Genomic DNA, 15,614 nt, shown 5'->3' with positions numbered 1-15,614 from the left:
ACTGACTGGAGAAATGTAAAGTATTTGTTCGACACAAACCATGGCGAACCGTCATCGCGATGAACAACCATGCCGTGTGGATTAGGGGCAAGGGGTAAGCGCGAATGGCAACCATTTCGATGGGCTTTCCTGGAAAATTTCGCCACTCAGACAGGAGTCAAATTTCACTAGGACTGGCCGACTGGCGGCGGGGAGTTGATATAGATGGAATGTTCGCCGGTTCGCTGGAATGTGACGGTGACTGACTACGGCAGCGCGCGATGATGCGAAGTGGAGAGTCCCGCTCGGGGTGTGATTATGATTAATGACCGCTGCCCTCGAAGACAACCAACCCGTATGATCTGGTGACGTGGGGTTGATTTTTATTAATGCTCTCGATTGCCGAGCTGCTGGAATTGGATTCAGTTTCGATGACGAAAGGGCAGTGATCTCTGAAGCTATGAAGATCGCATTCTGGTTGTTTTTAAAATATGCTACATGAATCGAATACCAGGGAGTTGCACAGGAAATAGGTACAAAAGAATAAGTTTAAAGCAGGGCACATACAGCCCAGGCGCTCGAGCATTTAGCTGACGGCTACGGGTTCAATTCTTGGTAAGTCCAAGAACTGTTCGTAATGAAAATTTCCTTGTTTTCTTGGGAAATTGAAAGTTGCAAGCATAGGCTCTAAGTTTTTACTATTTTGGCACATAATATATTCTCCAAAAAGGACCCCTAGTTTAAACCCCCAGACCAGTGTTTTAAACTTTTGTCCGGATTCAATGAAACCACCTTCCTCTGTCGCAACGGTCTTCAAAAGATTTAATCAAGATATAATCTTTCCTTTGCCGCTTCTGCTGCTGGCTTGGTCATGCTCGGCGCCACAGAACGTGGCTACTCCTAGCAACAAAACTTTTGCACAAAGGATTCCTCGGTGCACACTGGTGGGACTCTATTTACCCGACTAATAGACCACACAAATGGAAACTAACACTTTTCCTTCTCCGGAGGACAAGTAGGAAAAAAAAACATCGTGTATAAACAACATCGTCGTCGCAGCTCTACAGAACCCGGAGAGTGTCGTGCTCGGTTGCGATTGGTGCCACTTTTTCCGGATCCTGGCGCTGCTAGCTGCTGGGCTGCAAGGTAAAAAATAACCAACAACCAACATTAGTATGATTACTTTCAAAGCTCGGGCGGATCGGGAGGAAAAAAAGCTCAGTGGTGCCACGACGCCCAGCCCCGGGATTATTACGTTCCGCAAAAGGCAACTAACACTTCTGTGTGTGTGTGTGTGTGTGTGTGTGTGTGTGTGTGTGTGTGTGTGTGTGTGTGTGTGTGTGTGTGTGTGTGTGTGTGTGTGTGTGTGTGTGTGTGTGTGTGTGTGTGTGTGTGTGTGTGTGTGTGTGTGTGTGTGTGTGTGTCGGTGTGTTCCACCATGCCCGGAAAGGAAGTAAAAGAATGGAAAACCCAATAAAACAGTTGGTGCAGCCCCAGTCGCCAGTTCCAGTGGCACCTCTCGTGCACCTTGTAATCAACTACTATAGGAACACACTCGTCTTGTGTTGTACCTCCCTGCACGTCACCCTCGTCCCAACAGCAATAGCGAGCGCGTGATTGTACGTCCGGATTCCCTGGAATTCCACTTCCGCAGAAAAATGCTCTCACACTTTGGAGCTTCGTTGCCTGCCCGGCTTCCTCCGCTGCTCAGTCACTAGCACTAGCGATGGCGTTAGTGGTTCCCAGAATCGAATCAGTAAAGTAAAAAAGATTTTCGAGACAATTATAGAGAAAGCTTAATTTTTTTTTATTGACGAGAATGGCTGAATTAGTTTTGGGGAAAAGTTCCTAGAGTAGCAAAGTTCGTAAAACCTTAAAATGAGTGTAACTGTTATAACAACTCCAACATTTCAGATGATCGTGGCCGGAAATAGTAACATTCATGCTCTTGGTTTTCTAGATCAAAATTAAAGTTTGATGAACAGATAATGAGCTCACGAAAATTCTAAAACAACTTCCGCTTTGACATACATGTATGTACAATGACAAAAATGTGCGTGAGATGTTCATCTGATCCCATCCGAAGGGTGTTTAGATTGTAAAATGAAGCATTCCATGTGCGATAGTGTAATCGAGTTCAGTTGTACGCCATCAGGCTACGGAAATCGTCAAGTGGTTCCGTAGCTCGGAGGAAAGAAGCGCCCGTCTAGCAAATGAGTAGTCATGGGTTCAATTCCCACCGGAGCACGTGGATGTCTTTTCGCAATTTGTTCAAGCACATTTTGTAGCCTTGAAATTCATGCTTTGTAAGTCTTATTTCGATATTTTTTTGAAAGTTGTTCTGAAAATTGTCCGATCTGAAATTCAACAAACGAATTTTATGGTCGCCCCAAACAACCTACTCCCCAGTAAGACTCACTGACGCCATCTCGCCATTCTCATCGAGTTGGTCGAGACGTCGGTCTATGTAGCTAGCAGTGGCGGCGGGTTTTGTCGCAGTAGTCTTGGCTGGCGAGCAAAGTCACGCAATGTTTGTACATGACCCTACTCTGGCGCCATGCAGAATGTCTGAACACCGGGAAACACGCGGAAAAATGTTGTACCCACCCGCCTCATTGCCTGCCTACCTACCCCATATGGGTGGGGAAATGGAACGCGGAAAAATGATGGGCGGCGGTAGTTGCAGTACCACCGCCGTCCCCACAACACTTACTATGATGTATTACTTTGATTTGGGCGGAAAGTTCCACCGGGTGGAGGGAGGGGTGTACTTGACACAAGTTGCAGAGGGGGGAGCCACGGGCATTATGGGATACATGTAATTGGTCGTGTCAACGTCAGGACATTTCTGCGCCATCGATGAAGTGTGTGTTTGTGTACGTATATGGGTCGGGGAAGAACGATATGTTTTATGAAAAATTTACATTTAATCGAGCTCTGATTAGCCTTGATTGCGACCGCATGGCTGCCAGATGCGTGATGGATGGATGGCCGAGCAATTTGGGAAGTAGTTCGTGGTCGAAATGGCGCGGGAAATTTCCCAGTGAAATGATTGGTGGCTTTCGAGCGAATTGCATGGGATGGCATTCACGACATTTACGAAGTAAAAATTTCGGAACTTATCTCAAATTCAATTCGTGTATTAAGCATGTTATGTTAAATCAGTAATAATTTCGGTTGAACAGTAATATTAGCAAATTTTAATCAATTTATGGGTCGTTGCTAATAGAGAACGGTTAGATGTGTTTCACATTAAGCAGTACTTAAAAAAATATTAATTGGTTGAATACTGAGATGGTTTTGAACAATTTGGAAAAACAAATCAGATTTTATGAAGTTTTGTTTTTACTTTTTTTCAACTCAAAATGAATTATATAATAAAAACACTGCCCATATAGCCGAGGCGGTAAACGCACGGGTATTCAGCGTGACCATGCTGAGGGTGACGGGTTCGATTCCCGGTCGGTCCAGGATCTTTTCGTAAAGGAAATTTCCTTGACTTCCTTGGGCATAGAGTATCTTCGTGCCTGCCACACGATATACATATGCAAAATGGTCATTGGCAGAGGAAGCTCTCAGTTAATAACTGTGGAAGTGCTCATAGAACACTAAGCTGAGAAGCAGGCTTTGTCCCAGTGAGGACGTTACGCTAAGAAGAGGAGGAAGAAAAACACTGCACACTGGGGTGTCCCAAAATTACACATGTTAAAAAAGCTTTGGGGCTCACCCTGCAAATGATAGCTAAGGGTATTAGAAACATACTTTTGTATGGTGGCAACTTTTCGAAATGACGTTTAGGGATCACCCGGCAAGATTTTTGAAAAATGGCTATTTTCCGTAACAGGCCCGTGCACAGAAGTGGCGCCAAGGGAGGGGTTTTTCCCAATTTCGGCAAAAGGCGGAGGGGCGCCTAGTGTATGAAGCGTCTGTAATGGGGAGGGTTTAACACCCAAAACCCCCCCCCCCTTGTGCACGGGCTTGTTCCGTAATAAATATCATACAAATATTTTTTACTATACAAAAATTGCCAATACCCACCATTTTTATATTTTTCACAGCTTAATATATATCTATATCCCAAACTTCTTGGGAAAATTAGTAACGACATGTTTTGCAGGTAACTTTTTGATAGTGATTTTTTTGAATTTACTAAAATTTATCATTTTTTGATATACTATGACCTTTATCATAAAAAGTATTTCAACCTTATGTAAATTTAGAACAATATCCATAAAAAGATAGGACATTTTATGAGGAACAACTTTTCTGAAGACAGCATGGCGTTTAATGATTATTCACGATTTACTTTTTGATGTAATTTGAATTTATAGGTATTTTTCTAAAAATATCACGGGCAGCATCCATTTATTACGTAACGCTAAAATCGAGATTTTTTGACCACCCCTCAGGGGGGGTCGTCTCGCTTTTTTGTATGAAAACCTGAAAATTTGTGTATGGGCCGTAACGCTCGGCCGTACTCCCCCCTCCCCCTAGAGCGTTACGTTATTTGTGGATGGCGAAAGAATGACAGGCAAAAACAAAAAAATATGTACATGTACAAAACATCTTGACCAGTGCAATGTTTTTCTACAAAGGCAAGTGAAACCCCTATAAATAGCTTTTTTATCGGATTGTAAGCAATAATACTGTTTTAAATTAACAGGCTGTTGTCAGTTTTTTATACCTTAAACTCTGGTTTAAATTCTTGGTTCGCGATTTTAAAAACTTTTTATTCAAGTTGGGTGAAACTACAAGCTTTTCAACTTTACATTAAGAAAACTCGTCGTTTTGATGGACGTAACAAAATATTGATTCAAATCGCTACACTCACACGAGGAACCAATGAGATATTCTGTCGGGGACTAGCAGGCATCTTCTTTGTTTGGTGATCTTTTTATTTTAGGCGCATTTTCAACCCGTTTCTGTTCTAGGGATGGCTATGAGCATAGCCAGGGATTGAACTCAGGACCTTCTGCATACGAATCAGAAGTGGTAGCAACTAGACCACCAAGCCCGTCATTCTGCCCAAATTTTTGATCCACATTGAACTAATATTTATTTTTTATTTTATTTCCAGGTACGTTCAAATCGATAACTAAAACATCAGGTAAATCCCAAAAAACTATGAAAATATTTTTCAAAACTCACACATACCTACTCCTGTAGCGCTTAACCCACAGCTAAACGTTGCCGGTTAATGTGAATTTTAAGTAAAATAACCCCAAACATGTGACGCTAAGGAAATATTCTAGGAGTTTAGGCCGTAGATTTCCTGCTTGGAATGAAATTACTGCAAGAATTCGTTCAGGCATTTCTCCTTAATTGTATTCAGGGTTTCTGTCAAGAGATTTCACCATAAATTCCTCATAAGTTTTACTAAAAAAAGTGCAGAGAACCCTGCAGGAATTTCTGCTTCAATTCTTTTAAGAGTTTCTGAAGGTGTTTCTCCAGGAAATTCTCTGAGACTTCCTTCATTAATTCTTGTTGAGTTTTCTGCAAGAATCCTTTTTGACATTTCCCTAAAAATATCAGACATACCTACTATGATACTTTCAGATGTTTTTTGTTGGGAATCCTGCAGGAATTCCTTCGCAAATTCTTTCTGGTATTCTTGGGGCACTTTTTCCAGGATTTTTTTGCTGGGGATTCTTTCAGAAATTCCTACAGGGAATTCTCCAGGAATTCTAATGCGGATTTGTCCAGGGTGTTGTCCGAGAATCCCTCTCGCTGATTTCGCTTCTATGAATTTCTGCAGAATTTTCTTTTTGTGTTCCTACATGAATATTTCTTTGTATTGCATCGGGATTTTCTCTAATTCCACAAGCAATTCTTGTTGGCAATGCTCCTGGAATAAAAGCCAAAATTCTCCAAGCAATTTCTGCAAGAAATTGGTTCAGATATTCTCTCAGAACTTTTTTGAAGAATTCCTCCCTTGGATTTCTCCAGGAATTTACCCTGAAATCCTTTCTGGGATTTGTGCAGACATGTTTGTAGGAATTCTTCCAATGATTGTCCTAGGAATCAGGGGGAGGGGGATTTCTTCGGAGATTGCAACAGGGATTAGGATCCTTTCAAATATGAATTTCTGACATTTTTTTAAATAGAATCTTCCAAGGTATTCTGGAATAGTTTACTGATGAAAGAAATTGAGACGACATCCATTAATTCCTGCCACAGAAAAAAAAATCTTTAAATTTTGATAATATCGTGAACAAGTTGCAAGCTGTCTACTAGGTGGACGTATCGGTTCAATTTGATTTTTTTTTAATCCTCTAGGAATTGGTGGGAGCATCCAAGAACTTTTTGAATTAAATGTTGGAATTGTTCCAAGAATATTGCTTAGGAAATGTTCAATAAAAAAATAACTCGATCTGTGAAAAAAAAAATAAATAAATTGGATAGGTTCAAAGAAGTGTTTAGAATTGTCTCAACCGCAAATTTAAATTAAAACATGTAATAAGACGGTTCTTAAAACCCTCTCAAAGCCTTCTGGTTATTGAAATGTTGCTAGTGTTGTGGGGTTTCAAATTCTAATTGATAATTTTATTCCAAAAAGTATTTTTAACTATATTTTTACTCCTAGAGAAATGAAATGGCATAAGAGGAGATTCTATAAAAGTATTTATTTATTTATTTATTTATTTAAGTAATCCAACTGACTTTTACAGTCTTATTGAATATTTAACTCTAATATAATCATACATGAATAGTTATCAAGCATCAACGTACCGCTTACATTTTTAACATAACACAACATTTTCGATCACACTAAGCAGAACAAACAACTGTACATCTATCATTTACAAACTATAACATTGACCCAAAGTTAACATCGATTCTTCATTTCATCTACTGTTCTGGCCTCCAAGTTAAATTTTATCGAGGAACAAATTCTCTACATTTTATGTATTTTGGCCAAGTTGCTAAGTTTAACGCTTTAGATTTCCATTTTTTATTCAAAGAAACTTTGAACGAAATAAAATCAGGTGGCTGTCTATTTTTAATTTTCGATTCTAATTTAAGAACATCAATGCGTTCGGGAACGTGAGTGCCCAGTGCTCGTAACACCATTGTACGGACGTCGCTTTCAGTAACACTAGAATCAATGTTCGAGATAAACAATGACAAATCGTTGCTCTCCACACAGTGCGATGGTGATGGCTGATCGTTTCCTACGTTGCTTACATTGCTCGTGCTGATCTCATAGGACGGCAAGTTCGTCGAAACAGGTGTCGAATGTAGTAGTCCGCAGTCATTCGTAATAGCAGTCGGAGCAATTTTGGAAAGTGTATCCAGTATTCCCGCAACAACGATTTTGAGATCCCTTACTTCGTCGTCGATGGGTTTGGGATGTATAGGTGAATCTGCCGGCGTACGTTCACTCAAACTGCGGAATTTAAACAAGCATGCATCGCACATCCATATCATGTTCGTTCTCCGTGCCATCGTACACAAGTCTAATTCGTCTATGCCAACACATTCGGTATGAAAGAAACAAGCGCATTCTCCTTCGCACACAGTATACAAGTCAACTTTCGCGTCAATACTCAGAAAGCATTTGTTGCAAATTCTTGCTTTCTCCATTGCAACTGAAACAGGCACTATCACAGCAATATTAAGCAGCTCAAAAACGTCGTTATCTTTAAGATTGTTGCGACTTGGAAAAAAAAATTTCCTAATCCGATACCAACAAATATCACATTAAGCACTGATTCAAATAGATCGTTTAATCAGAGCCTACAACAGCGGTAAAATCGAGAACGTATTCAGATCAACAACAGTACGTATTAACAGCCAGACGCGTATGAGTTTATTTGTAAATTTTTCAAAAGATTTTGGATGGACTATGCTTAAATAATAACAATCTTTCTAAGAAAGTTGGTCCCTTAATTAAATTAATAATAAAATAATCTAAGAAAGTGGTATGTGAATTTTCATTTGGTGATGTTGTTTTTTTTTTAAATTTCAAATGAATATTGAAAAAACTTAAAAATTATAAATATGTACAAAATAGAAAATAAAATAGATTGAAGATAAACTTTGAAAAATGCTAGACATTTTTGGAAGAATCTTGAAAAAAAAATCCGAATAGAATTATTTGGCAATTTCACTTCCATGTATACTTTTATTGGAACTCATGGAAAATGTGTTAGTATCAATTTTAATGTGTTTCCATACAGGAGTCTGAAGAAAATCTTAGAAATTCTATTAGAAACCACATTCGCGTAGTGATTTAGGAATTTTCAATTTTTAAATAATGATTTCTTATAGAATATATTGTCAAGCTTGTCAACAAGGGCAATGTAAGGCAAATCAAGGTGTATTTTCAACATTTTTAGTTATTTTGCCACCTTCCGCCATGTTTTCAAAAGATTCATCGATTCTCAAATTTGTATAATTTCGTTAGAAAGACGTTTTAAGATCTTAACCACTTTGAAATATTTCACGAGAACTATCCAGTCAAAATCCTGTAGGGTTCAAGTCACTATTTTCAGGCTTCTGCCTGATGCCTTCTCGCATCATTACGCTACTCAGATACAAATTAGTTAATACCATAATTAATAAATTCCACAAAGTCCTTCCATTTTCTATTTACAAAATAGGTTTGAACTTCGAGAGAACTCCATGGTGGATGTGTTCTTGAACAGTTCTGGTGCAACCTGAAAATTTTCTGCTGAAAATTATATTAGGGCGGAGTTTAGAGTATCGCTCCGAAGAATTTCGGAAGAAAAAATGATAGACAACTGCTGCTGGGAGTTTTAAAATTTCCAAAATATTTTTTGAAGATGTTTTGTGAAACAAATGGAAGCATTTTCAATTGACCACGATAGCAGACGATTTTTGTTAAACAAGAGCTGTGAAGACTTGTAAAAAAATGAAAATTAATTTCTGATTATAACTAAAAAAATCTTCAGATTGAATATTAAAATCTTATGTCAAGCAAACATTCCTTGGCAAACTGGATTCTTAGAAACGTAGAGATTTTTATTTCTGAAGCATTGAAATAATGTGTAGAAGTGCATTTTGCTGAACTTTAAGTAGATTTTATGAAAATATGAAAAATCTCGAAAGATAATTAATAGAGTATTTCTGAATATCTGTTGTATTTTCAATCAATATCTTCAAAGTACTGCTTCATAGCTTGATAACAAATGCCAAACGGCTTCTATAAATGCATGTCTGTTTTTTTAATCCATGGACAATTTTGTAGCAGACAGCTTGGTGGAACTTCCGGTACAATTTGTTTTTTTTTCAAATCTTTTTTGGATGTTTTGGAGTCTTACCAGAACTTTTTGAATTTGATGCCGGAAGAATTCCAAGAATAAAAAAAAAACTCAAATCTTACGAAGCAAAAAAAAAAGATTATAGTTATGTCGAGAGAAACGAAGCTTATCTTGGCAGTTTTAGATGAATCGTTATAAATGAAACTAAATAAATACAGCCAAAATATGGAAAATAGTTTGTTTTTTTCATTTTTTTCTCTCGAAAACTTACTTTGCTGTAAAAGAAAAACATATTCGGTTCCCCTGACCGTTTGTCACCCCCTCGAAGGGGTGAGAATGGGTCAATTTTATTCCAAAAAATATTTTTAACTTTATTTTTACTCCTAGAGAAATGAAATGGCATAAGAGGAGATTTTATAAAAGTATGAGTTTATTTATAAATTTTTCAAAAGATTTAGGATGGACTATGCTTAAATAATAGCACTCTTTCTAAGAAAGTGGGTCCTTAAAATAAATTAATAATAAAATAATATAAGAAAGTGGTATGTGAATTTTCATTTGGTGATGCTGATTTTTTTTAATTTCAAATGGATATTGAAAAAAATGAAAAAAAAATAGAAATATGTACAAAATAGAAAATCCAATAGATTGGAAGATAAACTTTGAAAAATGCTAGACATTTTTGGAAAAATCTTCAAAAAAAAAATCCGAATAGAATTATTTGGCAATTTCACTTCCATGTATTTTATTGGAACTCATGGAAAATGTATAAGTACCAATTTTAATGTGCTTCCATACAGGAGTCTGAAGGAAATATTAGAAAGTCTATTGGAAACCACATTCGTGTAGTGATTTAGGATTTTCCAACTTTTAAATTATGATTTCTCATAGAATATATTTGGTCAAGCTTGTCAACAAGGGCAATGTTAGGCAAATCAAGGTGTATTTTCAACATTTTTAGTTATTTTGCGGCCTTCCGCAATCTTTCCAAAAGATGCATCAATTCTCAATTTGTATAATTTCGTTAGATAGACGTTTTAAAATCTTTCACGGAAATCCAAACCCAAAATCCTGTAGGGTTCAAGTCACTATTTTCAAGCTTCTGCCTGATGCCTTCTCGCATCATTGAGCTACTTCGATACAAATTAGTTAATACCATAATTATTAAACTCCAAAGTCCTTCCATTTTTTATTTACAAAATAGGTTCAAACTTCGAGAGAACTCCATTGTGGATTTGTTCTTGAATAGCTCTGGAGCAACCCGAAAATTTTCTGCTGTAAATTATATCAAGGCGAAGTTTAGAGTAACGCTCCGAAGAATTTCGGAAGAAAAAATGACAGAAAACTGCTTCTGGGAGTTTTGATATTTCCGAAATATCGTTTGAAGATGTTTTGTGAAACAAATGGAAGCATTTTCAATTGACCACGATAGCAGACGATTTTTGTTAAACAAGAACTGTGATTTGTAAAAAAAAGAAAATTAATTTCTGATTATAACCAAAAAAAAATCTTCAGATTGAATATTTAAATCTTATGTCAAGCAAACATTCCTTGGCAAACTGGATTCTTAGAAACGTAGAGATTTTTATTCCTGAAGCATTGAAATAATGTGTAGAAGTGCATTTTGCTGAACTTTAAGTAGATTTTATGAAAATATGAAAAATCTCGAAAGATAATTAATAGAGTATTTCTGAATATCTGTTGTATTTTCAATCAATATCTTCAAAGTACTGCTTCATAGCTTGATAACAAATGCCAAACGGCTTCTATAAATGCATGTCTGTTTTTTTAATCCATGGACAATTTTGTAGCAGACAGCTTGGTGGAACTTCCGGTACAATTTGTTTTTTTTTTCAAATCTTTTTTGGATGTTTTGGAGTCTTACCAGAACTTTTTGAATTTGATGCCGGAAGAATTCCAAGAATAAAAAAAAAACTCAAATCTTACGAAGCAAAAAAAAAAGATTATAGTTATGTCGAGAGAAACGAAGCTTATCTTGGCAGTTTTAGATGAATCGTTATAAATGAAACTAAATAAATACAGCCAAAATATGGAAAATAGTTTGTTTTTTTCATTTTTTTCTCTCGAAAACTTACTTTGCTGTAAAAGAAAAACATATTCGGTTCCCCTGACCGTTTGTCACCCCCTCGAAGGGGTGAGAATGGGTCAATTTTCATACACTTGTTGTTTTAAATAAAACTAGCTGCCCCCGGCAAACTTTGTCTTGCCTACTGCGTTTTTTGACGTTTCAAGCCCCTAGCCAAGCGCCCAAGTCCCCGTTCAAAATGTATGAAAAACCGATTTTCAAAAACTCTCAATTTTCCCATGTTTTAGGCCTCATAAACCTTCCTTGGGTGAAAACTAACAGAACAAAACTTAGACGAACCAAATCGGACCACTCGTTCGCAAGTTATGCGCGGTCCCACGTATGCCACTGCATTTATATATATATAGATTGACGAACTCCAAATATTGTTACATCATATGTGCATGCAGATCACATTCCAGCAAAAGCTGTTGAACAATGAATGTGAAGGTTATCATTTTTGACCCATTCTCACCCCCAATGACGGTATACAAATTGTTTTCTTAGGAACGTAATCCAGGTTTAAGTGGAAGTTTATTCTTTATTGCTTGTTGGGAAAAACAATTTAAAATTCGCATCTATTGATCACGAAGTGTCAGAGAAAACTCTTTAAGAACTCTCAAATCACCAATATTCCAAAAACTGACTATCCCAACCCTTCTCATGCATCGGACATCCCATCGAACTCAGATAGAAATCAAACCATCGATCCCAGTAGTGGAACCTCTCTCACACCCCAGCAAATCCAAACAAACGACCCTGCTAGCAGCAGCAGGGTGTCGAAAATTGCATTAACAAATTGGCACTTTTACCCAATTTTCAAATGCCAACACCATCGGACTTGCAGCAGCAGCAGTAGCACCAGAACCAGCAACAGCTTCACAAAACAAACTGCGTAACTAAGCGTTTGTTCGTTACGTGCACCATTAGTGCACGAACGGACGGACGACGGGAAAACTCTCCTTCGGAACGTGTACCTCGGGTACTGGGTGAGGATGAGGAGTTCCAGGACCAGGCAGGCGTCGAAAGCTTTTAAGTGGATTATAGTTTGAACTAATATATCCGAATGGACGGGGGGGTCGTCGTTTGGTCGTTCGATGCCACTAGGACACAGAATTGTTTTCACTTTCCCCCCATTGCATTGTAGCAACACATTTGCAGAATTGAACGAGAGGGGGTGGTGGCGACGGCATCGGGAAGAATTTGCTGTGTCGGTACGAATAAAAAACGGCAATAAAGCTTGATAATAAACGAAAATTCATTAGACTAAGCCAGGGCAGCTTAAGAGCAGCAACAGGGCTTGGTTGGTAGGCAGTCATTTAGCAACCTGGTGTTCCGATGGCACAGTGAAAATTGAAGAAAAATACTATAATGGAATTTCTACAACGATAGTTTATCAAGCTGATTTATTTGAAGCCTTATCATAACTCTCTTTCAAATAGAAAATAAAGGTCTTCAGCACGGAACGCACCAAGCACAATCCAACGTGAACATGTCACAAACAATTTAATAGACCTTTTTTAATATCTTAGCCATTTAATCGTGATTTATAACCAGCAATTATATCAATTTTATGAAAAACATACAAAAAGTATTATCAGAAGTTCTTGAGAATAAAAATTTTGTGCAAAATCTCGAAGAGGTTTTCTAGTGTTTTTTTCGGAAATTAACACAAATAAATTTCAAGAAATTTATCCTGAAACTCTGAGAATCACACATCGAAACAAACAATAATTTTTGGTCTGTTTCAAGAGCAAACGTACACTCCCGTTCAAAAGTTTGGGGTCACCCCCTCAAAAACATGTCATTTTGTTAGGCCCATAATTTTGTATGTAAACTTAACCCAAAAATAATTTTGTATGTAAACTTAACCCAAAGTTGCCAAATTTTCTAAAAAATGAATATAAACTTACGGCAGTGTCGCTGGAAGTTGGGTCGACCAAATTTTAAGATGAGAGCGGTAATATGACCCATTTTCTATTAGCTTTCAACTGCTTTTTACAGAACTTAGCTAAAAAATCTAGAAAAAAAATTATTAAGTAAATTAATCCTTGATGTCATCGACCAAAAGTTTGGGGTCACCCCTCAATATGATGTATCGGCCAAAAGTTTGGGGTCACTTTCGTAAAACATGGAAAAGTGATTTGGTGATATCTTTGTCATCTATAGTTCAATTTTATTTATTTTGGGCTCATTTTAAAGATAATTAACTAAATTTACGTTTGATGTCTTCAACTTAACGTATTTAACGATTTTTGTATATTAAAAATGTTATGTAAAGTTAGCACATTTTACCACGCTTCAAAAAATGAGGCAACTTTACGTTAAGTTTTAGTATGTAAATTTCAACAAATATGTGTGGTTCAATGTCTATGCAGTAAGTATCATTCATTTTGTTTCAAATAAGCCAAGAAGAATTAAAATTGAATGAAAGTTGACAAAGATATCAACAAATCACTTTTCCTTGTTTTACGATAGTGACCCCAAACTTTTGGCCGATACAGCATTTTGTTATCCTCTAGAAAACAAAGTTGCATAATAAAAATTTTAGGAAATATACATTTTTTCCATTTTTTTTATTACAACTAGGGGTGGAGAATGTCACGAAATATCATGAGAAAAATGTCACGATATTTTCAAGTTTAACCATTTTCTGTTCAAATTTCCATCTGTGGACCCTTCAATAGTACTGGTTATAAAAGGAGAAATAATGAAGTTGTTGATGAGCATTTTTAAACCTGGAGCAATGAAATTGGTGAATTATCTAATGTCATGTTGTTGACATTGTAGAACCCTGACTACAACTTATTGTTCCCTTTCTTCGTATCAGTTATGCGTTCATCGAAGTGGTGCTTCCACCTTTCATCCCAGACAACCAGGAGTCGCATAAGAAACCACGTTGTACATCGTATAAAGTACTTTTTTAATAACTTTAATAACTATCGCATATATGTTCGGCTAACTGACAATTTTCATCACATACGATGTTATTTTTGAACTTATTACGATGTGTCAGGTAAAGTCATATAAGAATACAAATAAACTTTTATAAGGTATGAGTACATCGTAGTAGATGATATTTTGATGTTTTATTGCGATGAGCTTTACTTATGCGCAAAAGCGTGCGAGCGAACTCGCAAAGTGTCATACTGCGATGATTATATGACTTCGTTTGGTACTTTTCTTGTTGTGTTAGTTAACCTCACAATGGTGTATGGATGAAATCGCATAAAAGTATAAATAAACTCGTTGAAATGTGCATACAAACCCGCATAAGCTAGATGCTATTATGGTGACATTATGCGATTTGATATGCGATAACAATTAAAGAGTTTCTGTTACACTGTGGATGCAGTTCCATAAAGCAACAAGAAAGTGAACAGCCATAATTATGGTTGCAAAGTCATCATTATTTGTTTTGTTGGCTTGATAACCAACATTGGGAGGCGCTAGCCAGAGATGGACAGTGAAAATTGTACGGCAAATTGTGCTTCGTCGTTTTCAGCCTGCCAAACACGCACAGCGCAAGTGAACCAAGTGCATTCCAACAAACACTGAGCTGAGTTAGAATATCATGATAATTAATTAGCTTGTTTCATAAGTATCGTTTAGTGTTGTGTGTGAAGTGTGGCTCGACAACCCAAAGGTCATTAGTTCGATATTGAGCTGACAAGTATTGTTTTTTTAATACTATTAAGTCGCATAAGATGCTGAATTACATCGCAATCGTGCACACGGTGCATCGCATAAGATATCGCTTCAAGTCATATAGCGTTATTATTGTTCCGTCAATGCACTATAGCGCCTCCACTTTTGTAAGCAAATAAGCACTTTTGCAGCATCTTATGCGATGTCACTTTAACGCATAAAAGTACGTATAACATGAACATAAACTTCATTATACGTGCAAATTGGTTGTCTGCGATTGCCTCCACGTTCGTTTCTAAAATTCAATTTTGTCCCTATGGATGCACATTTTCTTGACACATTATTGGTTTAAGAGTAACTTCAATCGATACTGATCATTTAGTAGAGCATTACCCAACTAACAATCACTTATTGTACAAGGACCTTTACGATGAATTGATTCAGCATGATGCTGAATAACATTTGGATAATTTTCAGGCACAACCTTTGTTCGGGTTTTGTTCACAAAAATTTGGAGAAACTATAAAGCATAGTGTTGTGTACCAACTGAATTGTTTGTTGTTAAATCGTTTTACAACTATATAGTAAAGCTGTTATTCAGCTTTAGAAAAATGACTAAAAATAAAAAAATGCAACTTTTTTCAATTTCCACAAGAGTTTATGATTGGAACTTAATG

At 37.0% G+C, this 15,614-nt stretch overlaps 1 protein-coding gene across 18 annotated transcripts in view; it reads left to right on the top strand.

The window, feature by feature from the left end:
• The window catches only part of LOC115253893 (protein muscleblind), a 1,330,915-nt gene that overhangs the window by 620,750 nt on the left and 694,551 nt on the right, over positions 1-15,614 (top strand). The window contains exon 3 of one of the 18 annotated variants that reach the window (XM_062860504.1): positions 5,057-5,089. The exons of the other annotated variants lie outside the window; for them this stretch is intronic. Coding sequence (XP_062716488.1) covers positions 5,057-5,074 — 18 coding nt within the window. The 3' untranslated portion in view covers positions 5,075-5,089. Of the gene's footprint in view, positions 1-5,056; positions 5,090-15,614 lie in introns of those variants that run through there. 18 annotated transcript variants of the gene reach the window in all.

The sequence above is a fragment of the Aedes albopictus genome, chromosome 3 (genome assembly GCF_035046485.1).
Source record: "Aedes albopictus strain Foshan chromosome 3, AalbF5, whole genome shotgun sequence".
In the NCBI taxonomy this organism is placed as follows: domain Eukaryota; kingdom Metazoa; phylum Arthropoda; class Insecta; order Diptera; family Culicidae; genus Aedes; species Aedes albopictus.
The sequence above is the reverse complement of the archived record's forward strand: the minus strand, read 5'-3'. Positions and strand labels throughout refer to the sequence as shown.